Source organism: Cryptotermes secundus, unplaced genomic scaffold, assembly GCF_002891405.2.
Source record: "Cryptotermes secundus unplaced genomic scaffold, Csec_1.0 scaffold334, whole genome shotgun sequence".
NCBI lineage: Eukaryota > Metazoa > Arthropoda > Insecta > Blattodea > Kalotermitidae > Cryptotermes > Cryptotermes secundus.
Window position 1 is genome coordinate 16,230 of NW_019731573.1, and position 15,642 is coordinate 31,871.

Here is a 15,642-nt window from a genome sequence, read left to right on the forward strand (position 1 = left end):
TTAACTCCATGAAGCTGAGCCCTTCTTGAGAAGCCGCCAGTCGAGCAGCTACACAAGAATTTCCCAAAATTTTAAGGAAACCGAAGGTTCATTAGTGTTTGTACAAGAGTGCTCCACTAGCCCATATCCTTAGCCAGATAAATCCAGCCCATATCGCCCCATACTATTTCTATAAAATAGATTTCAATATTATCCTTTCATTTAGTCTAGATCTTCCCAATTGGCTCTTTCCATCCGGAATTCCCACAAGTTTCACTAACAAGATATGATCACCGATCATCACGCTACTCAAGCACGCGATGTAATTTCTCCCACCACGTACTTAGGTGCCCAGAAGATGAGCGCTGTCATTTGTCCCCTTCCACTTCGCCACAACGTTTCGTAAATACTGTGACGGCCAAGGTCACATGTTTCTGGAATCCACTCCAATGGTTCTTATCGACAATATAACTCGTCCAGCCTCGATACCTTCTTAGCTTTACAGGGCAGCGAGGACTACAGGTACTTGGGCTGATACAGCAGTTGTTTCTAGTCGTGTAGTATTAACATTTGCTAAACGCAATGCCGCTCGACTTCTATTACACCATCTCCAGCCCGCCTTGTCGCTCTGTTTTGCTGCTTGCAAAAACGCTTGGATTGGAACTAAACATGAAGAAAATAGACTTACTGAAAAGAGAACAGCACACACCAGAATTCTTAAAGGTAAGTGCAACAACGTGTAAACATTTTCATTATTTGAAACTTGGTCACAATTTCTATAAAGAGAGTGGGCTATGGACTTGCGGAATCGAGGAACCTGAGTTCAGTTTCTGTTAAAGATGCAGGTACATGCTTATTTTCATGCGACAGTATTTCAAACGTGCAGCTCGCCGAATTCAGCTGTTACGTCACTTATGGGCACTCCAAAATAAATTTTCATAAATTAAGAGTCATTCTGAAACGAGATATTATTCAAGGCCTTAGGGTTGTAAGAATAAAATTGAGATTTATCAATTCTCATGTACAAGAAATCCTGAGCGTAATTCATGATTCTCAGTCCCATTTCCACAGGAAGTAGTGGCACCCCTATTCCATATGACCCCCTTACACCCATCAGATCTAATTTATACTTTGCAGTTTCTCTTGCAACTACATATTATCAGTGAACCTGCCATATAGACTCCATACATTCTATGTGCCAGATTTCATACTCATCTCTTCTTTTAAAAAGAGTTATGTATTGTGAATTGAACATGAAAAATCATTCATACAGTGGTCTGTATCTGGCTGTGTCCCTACCCTGGATGAAAATTTAGTTGGGCACCTCCCATTAACAAGTCAGATGCATTATTGATGGAGCGTACTTGCTCATTCAAGGTTTATAACTGAAGATAGATACAAGCCAGATACGTTTGTTGTGTAGGTTATATAGCTATTCGGGGATGGGTGTTCTGCTATACATGAGGCCAGACGTAGGTCTGCTAAGAATATTTACTGGTTTAGTCATTTAGTTAACTTCCTTCGCTACTATCTCAGTCAGTATGATTCAAGTGAAAATGTGTGAGCCTACACTCCTTTTGATACATATCTGCATGAAATTGAGTGTTCATGACACATCACACAAAATATCACAAGATGTACCACCCTCTGCTTCATTGCCATGTGCCCATATGCATCAAGTTTGGAACAAGAAACACAGATGTGTCAATGAAGCCAGAACATATTACTCCTTTACTCAGCATGATGCCATGTAGTTTAGTAATCGTTACCATGGTTTCTTGAGGTAGTCAATATGAAGATTACTGGCTTATGCTGTATGAACACCATGTAATTACTGTATCAGAACCTGAGATTCTTGGAGAGGTCACTGTGATCAACTGGCTGCACAACATTACACTCAGAAGGTGGTAATTTTCATAGTTATTGTCATGAGAACCTGAAATCTTGCATTTCTGCCAGTAACAACAAAGTAAGCTACGCTGTAGAAAAAAGCACAATTGCAGCTCCCTTTGCCTTGCTTTGTTGTGTACCCAACAAACCTGCCCTTCTCTCCAGTAGAAACATTGGGTTTGTTTAAATGGACTATATGCATTATATCCCAGAATATAGGAATCTTCATAACCACTGCTGTGAGAACCCCAAATGATACTCTATTTGTTTTTTGTTTTATATCTTAGGGGGTAGTTCTGCGCTCAGACCATTTAATTTAGAAAAACCTTGTTTGTAAGTCAGGACCGTGGCAGTCCAGAACTGTCTGAGAACACTGTGTGCGCGCCCACCTAAGATTTCTGCTCTCAGATTGTACCTGTAGTTAGAGACAGAGTTGTTTGCAACACTTCTATGCTATTATTGGGTAGAGTTGTCCTTGTGCTTCATTAAGCACATAAAGACAGTTAGTGCAGGTATAGAACTACCAGTTCTTTACTTCACCACCCGACGCAGGCGAGATGTTAGCTTCATGCCCCAGTCACTTCATTCGATAATACTGTAACTTAAAGAGATGGTCATATATGAGGGATAGTCAGTAAATAGGTCACAAATGGATGTAAAACACAAAATATGTGATATTCGAACCTGGAAAGAACATTTATTTCTTGACATATCCTCCACCAACATTGATACACTTGTCTTATCTCATCACCAGTCCATCGAAACCTGCAGCACAGAAGTATTTTGATTGTTGTCTCGGCCATTTCTGCGCCTGGTTGGGCATCATTTGTGACTTTCGAACGTACTTGAGAGAATTTCTCGACCCAGTTTTGAACCGCTTTATGCGACAAACGCTTCCCACCATAAACAGGAAACATTTCTTTATGAATATCCTTTGCATTGAGTTATTTTGCCCACAAAAAGACACACAACAGAACGCTGCTCTTTGGTAGGACACACCAGAAGCATGGTCGTAATTTTGACTACTGAAACCAGCCTTTGAACGTGCGTGTCTGCTGACTAGCCTGTTATGAATCTGGACTGTGCTATTACCTAGTGATACATATAGAGAACCTGTTATGTCCATTACAGCTGCTTTACTTCCATTTGTGACCTATTTACTAATTCTCCTTCATATAATGTAACAGGGAGTAGTTCAGTTTACATGAACTCAGATTTATATTTATTTCAGATCAATCCTCAGCACACAGTCCCAACGCTTGTAGACAGTGGATTCACTGTTTGGGAAAGGTGAGTTCTGGTATGATGGTACAGCTGGTGTATTCTTATTACTATGAATTTTCTTGGTGAAGGCCAACAAGGAGATAATTGTAACCTATAGAGGAACTATATGAAGCTACTGAAAAACATATGAAAATTGAAGTCACTATGTTAAGAATAGCTTTGCAGCGATTGTTCTCACATCAAAACTTTTCTTTCCAAACCACTGTATTGGCTCATACCAAAACAAGACATTAACTGTCTCACTCCATATTCAGTCAAGTGCTGAGTGAGAGATGGAGCCCGCAGCAGATAAAGTGGGGGCATAACAATAGTGTGCTGCCTGGTTGGTGCAGTGACTCACCTCAGAAGGCAGTAATAGTTGAGTGTGGAGCAATGGTGTACCCCTTCTTTCAAGAAATATTTAACAAATAAAAAAATCATTTCCATATAAAATGTTACTAGTTGTTATTTACAGTCAGACCCCTCGAGTAAGATAGGATAGTTCATGCTGAAAACTTGACAGCTGGGATTCGTCTCACAACAGGGGCAAGGTTTTCTTTTCCTCATAGTCCCCAGACCATCTTTGGGGCCCACCCAGCCTCCTATCCATGGTGTATTGAGGCTCTTTCTGTGTAGGTAAATTAGCAGTGGTGTGAAGGTGACCCCTCACCTCCATCTAGTACCAAGGTCAAGAATGGTGGAGCTATACCTCCATTCCCCCATATCCCCATATGTGTTCATGGCATAGCGTTTAATTAATGAAGCACAAGGAGAATATTACCTTTATTAAAACCCTTAATGTAACACCTTGCACTTTGAAGTGTGAAATTCATCAAAATGATATGAAACATTTCAGTTTATCTCAGAAAAACAGTGCATTTCCATTAAAAAATGAACGATTAATGCTCTAAGAAAGCAGCACTGCTTATTGTGAGAATCATGCAAAATACATAATCACACTGTGTGGGCTAAGCACATAGGTTGATATTATATCAGGTGGTGCACCTATCAATCACTGTCTTAAAGGAGTGGCGATAAAGTATCTCCTTGTCTTAGACCATTCTGGATAGGAAGTTTATCAGACAAATGTTTACTTGTACGGACTTTACTATCTGTTTTGTTTAAACACATTTTAATCAGCTTAACTAGTTTCATGGCTATCCCAAACTCTATCAGAATATTGTACAATATTTCCCTCCTAACTGAACTTTACAGAAGAAAAATCATATGTAAGTATATATTGATTTTTCACTGGCATATGAATATGTTGAAAATAAAATTTAGTAACTCTCAAATGATAACACAACGGTATGCATCGCTACATGATGGTGATTCACATTTGTTCCCATACTAGATGGAGTGTACCAACACCTAACCACTTCCCATCAGATAATTGCAATCCTGGTTAAAACTGGACACAAATAACAGGAAGTTTATATTAAGACATATTTTTATGTGCACATCTTGAGTTAAACTTGCACATAACTTTCTAAGAAATTACTTTTAGAATGCATTATGTTTCAGATTAAAGCTTCAGTGAAAAATAAAGCATACATTGTATGTCCAAGATACTTTCTGCATAAGTTTAATTGATTTTGAGATAATTGGGATTGATGATTATAATACATAATAATAATAATAATAATAATAATTAATAAAGGTAAAACTGTTCTATAACAGGCCTTGAAGGCCCATANTATGGTACTGCTTGTAATAATAATAATAATAATAATAATAATAATAATAATAATAATTGCACAGAGAATGCCCATCTTTTGAGACAGAGTAATTCAGAGTTCAAGATGAACTTAATGAAAATTGCTAATGCTGTAGTTCTCTTTTCAGTTTAATGTGTTCTTTATACCATATTGCAGACAGTTTAAAAAATATATGTGCCTAGATAAAACAGATTTTGACGCAATATTTTATCAGCAAACCGAACATCACTGTGTGCTCTCCGATACTGTGTCTTTCCAATATATGAAAAGATACGTTAAATTGTCTTTTGTGTCACAGCCACGCCATCCTCGGCTACCTTGTGAACCAGTATGGCAAAGATGATTCCCTGTATCCCAGGGAACCAAAGAAACGTGCCGTTATTGACCAGAGATTGCATTTTGACACTGGAGTCCTCTTTCCAAGAATGGCATCCTACTTTGTAAGTAAAGTCCATACTCCTCACAGATCAGACCCTTTGTAGTTGCTGTTACAACATTTACTTATGGACAGTCATTTATATGAAATTGTATATGAATTTTAAAGCTGGCATTACGAGCTGGAAAGAAACCCGATGAGGACATAACTGCAAAACTGGAAGAAGCATTGCAGTTCTTGGACAAGTTCCTTGAAGAACAAGACTGGGTTGCAGGGAGCACCATTTCCATTGCAGACTATGCTTATGTGGCTGACATGTCACTTACCGATGTAAGAATAAGTAACATTTGACCTAACTTTGTTTCAGTATCATATCTGTGGTATTTAACACCTATTTACATATTTGCCAATTTACAAAAGCTATCAGAATTCAGCAGCAGTATCCTGATTTCTGTCATAAATACTTATTCAATCATATAACATTTGAAACTGAGTTTTCTTTTAGTCTCTGGAGAATGTATGAGTTACTTTTCTGTTCATCTAACCAATTTCCTTACTCTGGATCAGCAAATTATTGGGACAGAGATGCAGCCCCAGGTTACTAGTAAAGACTGAGGATTTGATAATTGTGTGGGAACATCCCACATTATCACGCATTTCTGCAACGCTCGCTCTTACTTTTCACCATCATGCGCGCTAACCAATCTGATTGCTTCAAACGTTCATATTTATACTGGGATCGCTCCTGGCCCGCATCTACGTCAATACGCGCGCTAGCCAATCAATTCTTCCTCCTCACTTTCGAGTTTGGCTCCGCCCCACCGACCAGCGTATAAAAAGGAGCGACTCCAAAGCCGAGTTATTCAGTTCAATTCAGTCCGACTGCAGTCTACTATCAAGCCACACAGCAAGCAACTTCAGCCAGCAGGCTTCGTCGCCAGCGCTCGGTCTTCGGAGACATCGGCAGGCTGCGCCAGGCACGACTGCCTCGGCCCTCCGGCGCTCTCACACCCGACTCACTGGGGCACCACGCCTGGACTCGCCGGTGGTCGTGTTAAGGTCCGACTCACTGGGCATCTGGCGTAGCCACTGCCTCATGGCTCCTACGACCGCGCTCAACGACTAGCTTTTTCACCAGCCATTCTCTGTAACTAGCCTTTCTCCTTACCGGCGCGCACCACCCTACCCCACCGGTCAAGCATCTCAGCCACCACGGTCCTTTTCAGGACCAACAAACTGTTCCGAAGAAGTGGGTTGTCATAGGAGTAGTGACAAGACTACACACATTGACAAGAGCCCCACAATGTTCTGTCCAGTGCACAGTGCAGAGGGTTGTGATAAGTGAGTATGGGTTAGTAGTGGAATAATGCTTAATATGGGGTAATAAAATAAGCTATGAGAAAGAAAGCTTGTCCATTATGACTTCATCAACCAGTTTCGCATGAAGTCACTCATGACTGCAGTGAGAAGCCTGCATCTGTCTTACTGAGCTATGACATAGCCTGCTCTATTCAACTGTATGACTGAGTTACTTGGATTGTGTTGAAGGTTGATATATTAAGAGGTAATTTCTTTCCATGCGCACAGTTTCACTTCAGTCCTTGTCACAGGTTTGGATTAACTTAATTTTCCTATATCAACTATAAACTATCTGAAGTCATTTTGTCTTCTATTAGCTTTTATTTGTTAATTATTTTACTGCACTTGTGTGAGCAAGCGGACAATTCTCATAGAATTGTTGAAACTTCTTACCTCGGTGCCATTTCATTTAAGATAAATTAAGTTTACTAAACTTCTCAGACTATTGCAAGGCAATTAGCCTAATTCATTACTCTTTTGGACCATGCTGCTTATAAATGAGTGGTACTTAGTAAAATTATTGGAATAGTTTATGGAAAGAATCCACCTTATATTTTTCAGCTATCATTATAAGCTACCTTCAAAATTAAATTTAATATTTAATAATATTGTGATGTGTTTTAAGTACTGAAGACGCCGTAGAGATTGTTAATTGGTTTATTCAACAACCTACAAGTAACGGCTACAATTAATTATAACACAGTTGCAGAGTTTCACACTTTATAACCCTATTCACAATAATCTGTTCACTCTGTCTTCAGTAGTTTACACGTATTCACAGTACGGGAGCTATACAAATCTCTCTGTATTACACACTACCAATTACACAATTACACACACGTCCGGTTCTTCTTTCCGCGACGGCTGCTATACTCCAACTCAACTGTAGGCTGCTGACTGGAGAACTCACTTCGGCGGCTGATACACATTTAACTGACAACAACTACTGAACTTGGCGACGGTTACACGTTTCAACTCGCTTCGTAGGCAGTGTGGTTCACTTATATAGTCGCAGCGCCCGCCTGTTACGCAATCGGTACCGCTGTTGGCTGTTACCCGTGTCACAGCTGCGTTGTGTGTTACGTCACCGTGGAGGGAGGGAACAACGGAGCACTGACTCACCCGCCACGTCACTGCTGGGTAGGGAAAGGTTGTCCGTTGCGCAACATGTCACAATATTATTCATTTTAACACAAAATTATATTTCTCAGCTGTCATTATAAGCTACCCTCAAAATTAAATTTAATAATTAGTAGTATCATTAATTTTAATGAAAAATTTATTTGCTGCACCACTTAAATAGTAGTGAAGTGCGTTACAGGCGGAAACTATGGTGAGAATACAGTAACCAGGATCGCCTACACAAATAAATCTTGAAACAGATTTAATTGTGATTATAATTTATCTTGATATGATACCTGGTAAAAATAATACATTTTTCTTGAAATCGAGGATTAGGCTGTCAGAACTGATTTCTGGACTCAAAATTGATCAGATATCTACAAAGATCTTCCAACTTCTTCATTTGCTTGAGTTGTATAATATAGGCAAGTCATCTGAAAGCTGGCCACACAGCCTTTGGCTGGTTGGACACGAGAGACCCACATTAATCATGTCATCTCACACAGCACACATTTATTCTCATGGTGTCAGCAGGCCAATAGCATATGCACATTACAGTTTCTCTCCAGTGTTGTTCCAGTACAGTTTTGCAAGAGCGTCTGTGAAATGGTGTTAAGTGTTGTATGCCTGTCAACTATGATACCAGACTGCTGCTAATGTATTCAACATTCAAAATGCCATATGAGAGTTACTCATACAATACCCATGTCAAAAACAAAGAACAATTGCAGGTTAAATTTCAGAATGCTACAGTTGCAATACATTTAGGCGCACGAGGCCATTATTTGTTCAAAGTAGGACTTAATTAAAACACCTTGCAGAGGTGACAGGAATGCATATTGTGGCATACAGACTCGATCCTGGGCACCTTGAAACAAACAATGAGATAAGAGCCATTGCTGTGCAACAGCATAGTAAACACACCTCTACAACAATAGAATAGAACAGAATAGTATATACCTCCAGACAGTGATCTTAGGAGTTTCATGTGTGGAGCTTACAGTCTTATCTCATCCATTTCCTTTAGTGCCCAGATTTTGGAACCAATCACAGGCAGTAGTCAAGACTCTCATCCCATGGATTATCAGAAATTTCTTGAAAAGCTTTTCCAAAGAGGAAAATATAATGACTCAAAAAGAAAAAATAGCAGTATTCATATATTTGGGTGAATAAAATTAAATGGTCATCAACAAATTTGTGATTATTAATGATTAAGTGGACATAATTTTGATTGCATGTTCTGCTTAGGGAAGCAAATAGTCTGAAGTAGAATGGCTGTACCTTTGAATGAGCATTCATGGGAAATATGTTGTTAACTGTCCTACACAAGTTAAAACCATTCAGTAAATGTTACATGACACCTTTCTACATGTTAAATATCACAGATTCTAGGCTATTTAGGAGTAGTCGACCATGGACAAAGTATGATCTTAACCTTTAAGTGCCGAAGTGCCCAGTTTGTGCCAGTCATGAGTAAGGTCGTTGTGGCCAAAGTACCCCGTTTTGTCCAGTCAGGCATTTAAACTCCGCTAGTGGAAGTGCGCGCACACGCCGCTAGTAGAAGCGCATGCACATTCCTAAATATTTATTTTCAAATGTAGTAATTACCAGACAGACTTGAGTAAAACCCTAATAGAGGAATTAAAATAATACCTAACTGAACAACAGCAAATAAAAATATACGTATGAGTTATGCCAAAACTTATCCACGATCCAGTAATTTTATTGCAGATTCTGCAGATAGGTATGTTAAAAATATATTGTAAAATTTGATGTACATACCTTTTTTGTTGTTACCTGCTTGATGTATATACAGTTTCAAATAAAACTACCGTATTCAATTTCACTACGAACGCACACAAAACAGATCGCGCTCTGTATCTCAGCCACGATGCAGCTGTCTGTTCACTCAAATAGAAGGGGCAATAAGCTTTTGCAGTTCTAACGGAAGGTTTTAGCACTGAAGAAGGGACCCCTCTAGCTTTCTCTTGAATAGCCATTCTTTCATTCTTCTGACCTTCAGTCAAAGATTCGAAAATCCGAAGAGTGTAAGCAGTGCTAGCAGAAGACCAAATGATTTTATTGCTTCCATCTGCTTTATGACACCAGGGACTGCTAAAATTTGTCAAGTGTTACAAACAGAAATGTTTTTATAATGCAGAACGACTCTGTGAAGAACTGGGAAACAATTTTTGCAGTACACATCAAAATTAAAACACAAAAAATTGAAAATAGAGTATAACACTTTGTATTAAAAATTTCAAATCTTCTGTTATAATATGCGACACTATGTTCTTTGCTGATATAAACAAAGTTAATACCATCCATTTATCATAAAAATTGTGCTAGATACAGCATTTTTAAACACAACGCTTAAAATTGATTAACCGCCTAACAGGAACGGACATTTAAACGCAAGGGAGCAACGGGCATTTAAACGAGCACCAGCAGCGGGCATTTAAATAAACTCCGGCCAGCTCAAGTTTACCACTATTTCGAAGTCCGGCGTTTAAAGGTTAATCCCCCCTATAACCAGGTCCTATTTAGGACCTTACAATTTGATATAGGTGTAGTATTTATATGATCAAAAGCAAACTGGATAGAAAAGGATGCTTTTTTAATCACATAATCTAAAATTAATCTGGATTGTAACCGTTCTTCAAAAGAAAGCCTAGTAAGGGCCTTGGGAAGCTGCCCAATTTGACCGCTGGTTAAAGTGGATTTTCACTGATTGATGTAATTAATGCAGCACAGAGGTATCTAAAAAATGACATTTCCCATGCTGGAAATTATTTCTTCCCAAATTCATATTGTTTCTGTCAGGTAGGAATTATTAGCCAGAAAATCTCTCAGTGCTAGAATTCATTTATTTGTTTAACAAGGGATGTAGGATATAATCTCCATCAAGACAATTTTTATTGGAAGACATTTCAGATTATTTAGTTAATGAACTTCTTCATATTGTCTGAGTCAAACATGACCTTACATTCCCAAGTGAACACACCTGTTTTGGAACACATGAGGTTATAATTTATCTATGATATTTTGAACACATTTCAGGTCCTTGGATATGATATGAGCAAATTTCCAAATGTTGTGAAGTGGTACTCCAAAGTCAAGAAGACAATTGAGGGTTATGATGAGATACATAATGCTGCTGTAATTGTGCTGAAACAGATGATTCACAGCCATCCAGAGTGACTCTGTTTATGTACCATGTTTGCAAGTTTGAGATTTGGGCATTAAACTAGTATGGATATTCAAAGAACTTATTTTTTTGACTCCATAATATTACCAAACATTGTATTCCTCACTTTTGGAATATGGCAGTGAGACCTTGACCTGTCAGAATTAGAAAGTGCAGCAGTATTGTATTGCAGCCCAGAAGATCAAAATATGAGCCTTCACTCCTGTGAACACTTCAGCTCCTTTACACTGTTTTTGGAAAGATCTGGAGAAGACACTGAAAATAGAACAATATTTCTCTCATATGTGCATTCAAATCTTAATGTTTAATTTGCATTTCAAAAGAATATGTAGTGTAATACTGTATGTCTGGAAAAATGAAATATGTAATAATGAGATATCTCTGTAAAAAAATATTATGGATACATAATCTCTAAACAGTGTGAGGAAATTTCACATTGGTACAATAGGCCAGAAGTGGCTGCAGGACAAGGGACTTAGTCCCACCACACTAGCAACTTTCACATGGATCCATGATTTTCAGTTTATGAAGAATTAACATTACTGCCTCCAAGTTCGGAACAAAGCTATGGAGCTTTGCAACATCTCATTAGAATCATGTGAGATGATGATTAATAATTAGGATACTACCACTACTGCTGCTGCCGCCACCACCGCCGCTACTGCCATGTCCACGACTCTAGAGCCAAGTTTGGGCCCTAGCCACTTTCTTCAGTTTCTTAATCTGGGAGAGCATAGTTATTATAGTGGCTGGCTATGGGCTGGATAATTGAGAGGTCGGAGTTCGAGTCCTGGTAGGGTCAAGAATTTTCTCTTCTCTACCTCGTCTAGACCAGCTCTGGGGCCCACCCAGCCTCCTTTCCAATGGGTACCGGGGCCCTCTTTCTTCAGTGGTAAAGTGACTGGGTCATGAACCTGACCACTCACCTCCAACTAATGCCCAGGTCAAGAAAATATGGATCTATACATCCATTCTCCCCTGTGCCTTCATGGAGTAGTGCTTAATTAGCTAAGCACAGGGACAACTTTATATTTACCTCTATACACAGTTAGTAGGACTCTTTGGATGGGGGATCAGCCCATTGCAAGGATGCTACCTACACAGGACAACACAAGCACAGAATATACACAGATATTTTTGCCTCAAGTGTGATTGGAACCCACAATCCCACGCACAAACCATTTGCTGGCTTACATCTCTGCAGCAGAATAACGTAAAACTACATAAAGGACATGATTTATTTCAATCGTCTTCCAGTGCATACACTCATCTATCTCCTCCTCTCACTTGCACTACATGTTTTGGCACAAAAGTGCCATCTTCAGGTGCTTATTCGATTTACGCTAAACTAGTTCATTGCATGCCTTGTCGTCTTCATATTAAAATAACTAAAATATATATTTATCATATACAGTAAAACTTGGTTATAGCAACATCGGTTTCTGCGACACCTTGTCTATTGCGTCAAATATTCAATGGTACGAACTAATTCCTCATAAAGCAACTGTTTTTATACCTTGCTTAGTACGACATGCACAAATGCATCAACCTCGTATGTAACGTCATTTTCATTCCTGAATTTCTCTGATATCGTGGGAAAGTTCGATGTGTCTGCCCACCCTCACTTTCTCTACTTGCTGACGTGACTGTCCTGGAAGAATACGACCGCGGGCTGCAAGAGGAGCGTGGGTTTTATGCGAAAACAAGGGTGTGGGGTGGGACTGCGTGAATAGTGCAAGAGGACGCGGCAGGTTGTTAACTGCATTCCTTTCCTAGAATCTCGTCTAACAGGACCTCACATTGTCTACTTACCCTATAGTGTTCCTGCCTAAACCCAGAGAAGTGCAGTAGCGAAAACATGGCAATGAAAAGGAAAGTTTTAAGCATTGAAGAGAAAGTTAAAGTGATTCGTGAAATATTGTGTGTATTGTCAGTGAAAAGCGCTGTAATATGTCTTTGATATTACACATTTGGGCAATTCCACGTTAATGTTACGTTAGTCTGTACTTAACTACGTATTTCACTAAAAAATGCAACATTTTAACTCGGTTTTGGTAGATTTTTGACGTGACTAACATAAGGCTACTGTGGAAGTGCCCATTTCGGTTACAACGACATTCGTTTATAACGACACTATTTTTAGGTCCCTTTGATGACGTTATAACCAAGTTCTACTGTATATTGATAAATGTTAAATGTTAAAAATATTATTATATTAAAATTGTTCAGGATTTTTCATCCCTACGTCGTATCTCACTACGCGAGTCACACCTATCCTCTTCTGTTGGAGCACTCTTTCACTATCGTGTGTGTATTGTGCTTTTTGTTGTGTCTTGCTCCTGTGACTGCGTGTCTTATACTTGGCACTTTTGTGCTGAAACATGTAGTGCAAGTTAGAGGAGGAGATAGATGATTGTATGCACTGGAAGACGTTTGAAATAAATCATGGACTTAAATCAGTGCAACAGGACGCTAAAACATAACATTACATAAAGGACGCAAACTTTACAGTCTGGTAATGAAGCAGTATATGCAGCGAGCAATGAAGTCACACTTTTACAGATCAATCCTCAGCACTGCGTTCCCACTCTTGTTCACAGCGGTCTCAGGCTGTGGGAAAGGCATGGCTTATATGTATTTATGTATACACCACATAATTGTTAAGCATTATCGAATACCTGTTAACATTTAACTTAAGGCAGGAGGAGTACACACTGCAAGATTTTATAAGATTTATAAATATACACAGTTTGGTTCATTGTCTCTTAAATACGAAAGCGTTCATCTCATTACGCTTTCAAACTGTTGATATTATTATGTGTAAGAAGGGTGGGGGGTGCGTGACTTATTAGTCTGGTTCTGGATTGGATGATTGGATTTATTGACACCTTACTCACACAATTCGGGACTACAGGCAATACAGAGATATCGCTATTCTACGCACGTTACAGTTCACCGTTGCTCACGCACTAGGATTCTCAGTCTTCACTAGTCGTATCCTGGCAACGGATTTAGCATAGTCTCACTGTAACTTCGAATCACACATGAAGTCTTCTAGTCACCGTCAAATTCCTTTTTTGCCATTTTTTTCTCAATCAGCTTAGATTCATTTCCAGAACTCGACCCGTTTCTTGACAACTAACTCAAATGAACTTTCTTCAATTGAACAATCCCAGCTTCTGACAAGAACTAACTGTTCAAAGTCAAAGTCACATTGTGACTGACGGTCAGTCAGTCAGTAAGTCTTGGTGTTGAGCCCCATCTGGGGCTCATGACCAGATATTTATTACTGTTTGACAATTACGGTCTTGTTATTGTTGGGCGCCCTCTCTGACTGCTGGCCCCTACCAGCTCATTCTTTTTCGGTCCGAGTCCCTTGGGACCCGTGACCATATTTTACTGTCTCAGATTTGAGACTTCCATTTTCGTCGCCTCCTACGATTCGCAGGGTCACGGTGGAGGTCTTCGACCGCCCCCCCCTCCACACGGCTTAACTAAGTGCTCACTTGGAACTTCGTTTTATATAGCCTCAGGGCGGACCCCACGAAAAACACCGTTTTCTATTGCCTCGTATTGTTTTAGGTTTCATTACTGATCCATTGCGTAGCAATAGACATCCAATTGTTGCGCGCGTTATCTCTCGCGGGTAGGTGTTCATCGAGTCGTTGCCTAGCAATGAATCTATACGTCACAATACTTTTGTCAGGTAGAACTGATTCGTAATCTGACCATTGAATTAAAATTTTTTGTCACACTTCGTCGGGACTTGAGAGTATGCACTGGATTCATGTGGTGCTGGTTTGTATCAGTAAAGGACTTTTGTGAAGGCGAGAATGAACATTCAATGTCATATACGACGGAAATTTCTTGACTGGCCGAGGGGCTATCAGGCTCACAGGGACTCTCTTCCATGGATTTAGTTTTTTGTGTTATCACTGTTACGTGTTTTCACTGCTGCACAAGGCTGCTACGGTAACATAACAGAAAACGGACTTGTTGAACTAATTCCGATAAGCTGATACAATATCGGGACACGCAGAGTTTCCATCACGTCACAGTTCTGTGTATTGAATTTTGAGCCCAAATAGCGCGTATTTGACTTTTGCATACTTTTCTTAGATTTCATATAATTAGTGTCATAAATAATATTGTAACGTGTTTCCGTTACCGATCCCACTTCTGACACCAGTGTAACGTGTTTACGTTACCGAAGACTCCGTAGAGATGGTTAATTGGGTTTATTTAACAATCTACAAATAACGGCTATAATTAATGATCACAATATTACGGGTTTCCACAATTTACAAACCCTACAACAAATCTCTTAACACTGTCTTCACTTGTCTTCACGTACTACTAACGCGGGAGCTATACAAGTCTCCCTGAAATACACACTCCGAGTACAACTGTACTACAGCACTCACTATGTCTTGAAAGTACACAATACGTCTTCCGCTCGCTGACTTCTTAGTTATCGCTCACTCGCAGGCTGCTATGTTTCAACTGATGATCACACTGCTGTGGAGTCTGCTTATATAGCCTTGCGCTGTTGCTAGTGTGACGTGGCGTATAGCATAGGACGCTGTTGCTAGCGTGACGTCACCGCTGTTGATTAGCATTGCGTAGTTGCCAGGTTACGGGGCTCGGCTATCTTCGGTTCCGCTCGGCTCTCTTCGGCTCCGCTCGTGACGTCACCGCGCGTTGCGCATTGCGGGGTGATTACTCGC

General features: G+C 39.7%; 1 protein-coding gene across 1 annotated transcript; it reads left to right on the top strand.

Moving 5' to 3' along the window:
- The first annotated feature begins 356 nt into the window (after positions 1–356).
- On the top strand, positions 357–10,975 carry LOC111867115 (glutathione S-transferase 1-1). Its single transcript, XM_023856649.2, has 5 exons — positions 357–702; positions 3,101–3,159; positions 5,149–5,290; positions 5,395–5,556; positions 10,768–10,975. Exons 1-5 carry the CDS (start codon positions 562–564, stop codon positions 10,906–10,908), a joined length of 645 nt encoding a protein of 214 aa, XP_023712417.1. The 5' UTR covers positions 357–561; the 3' UTR covers positions 10,909–10,975.
- The last annotated feature ends 4,667 nt before the right edge of the window (positions 10,976–15,642 follow it).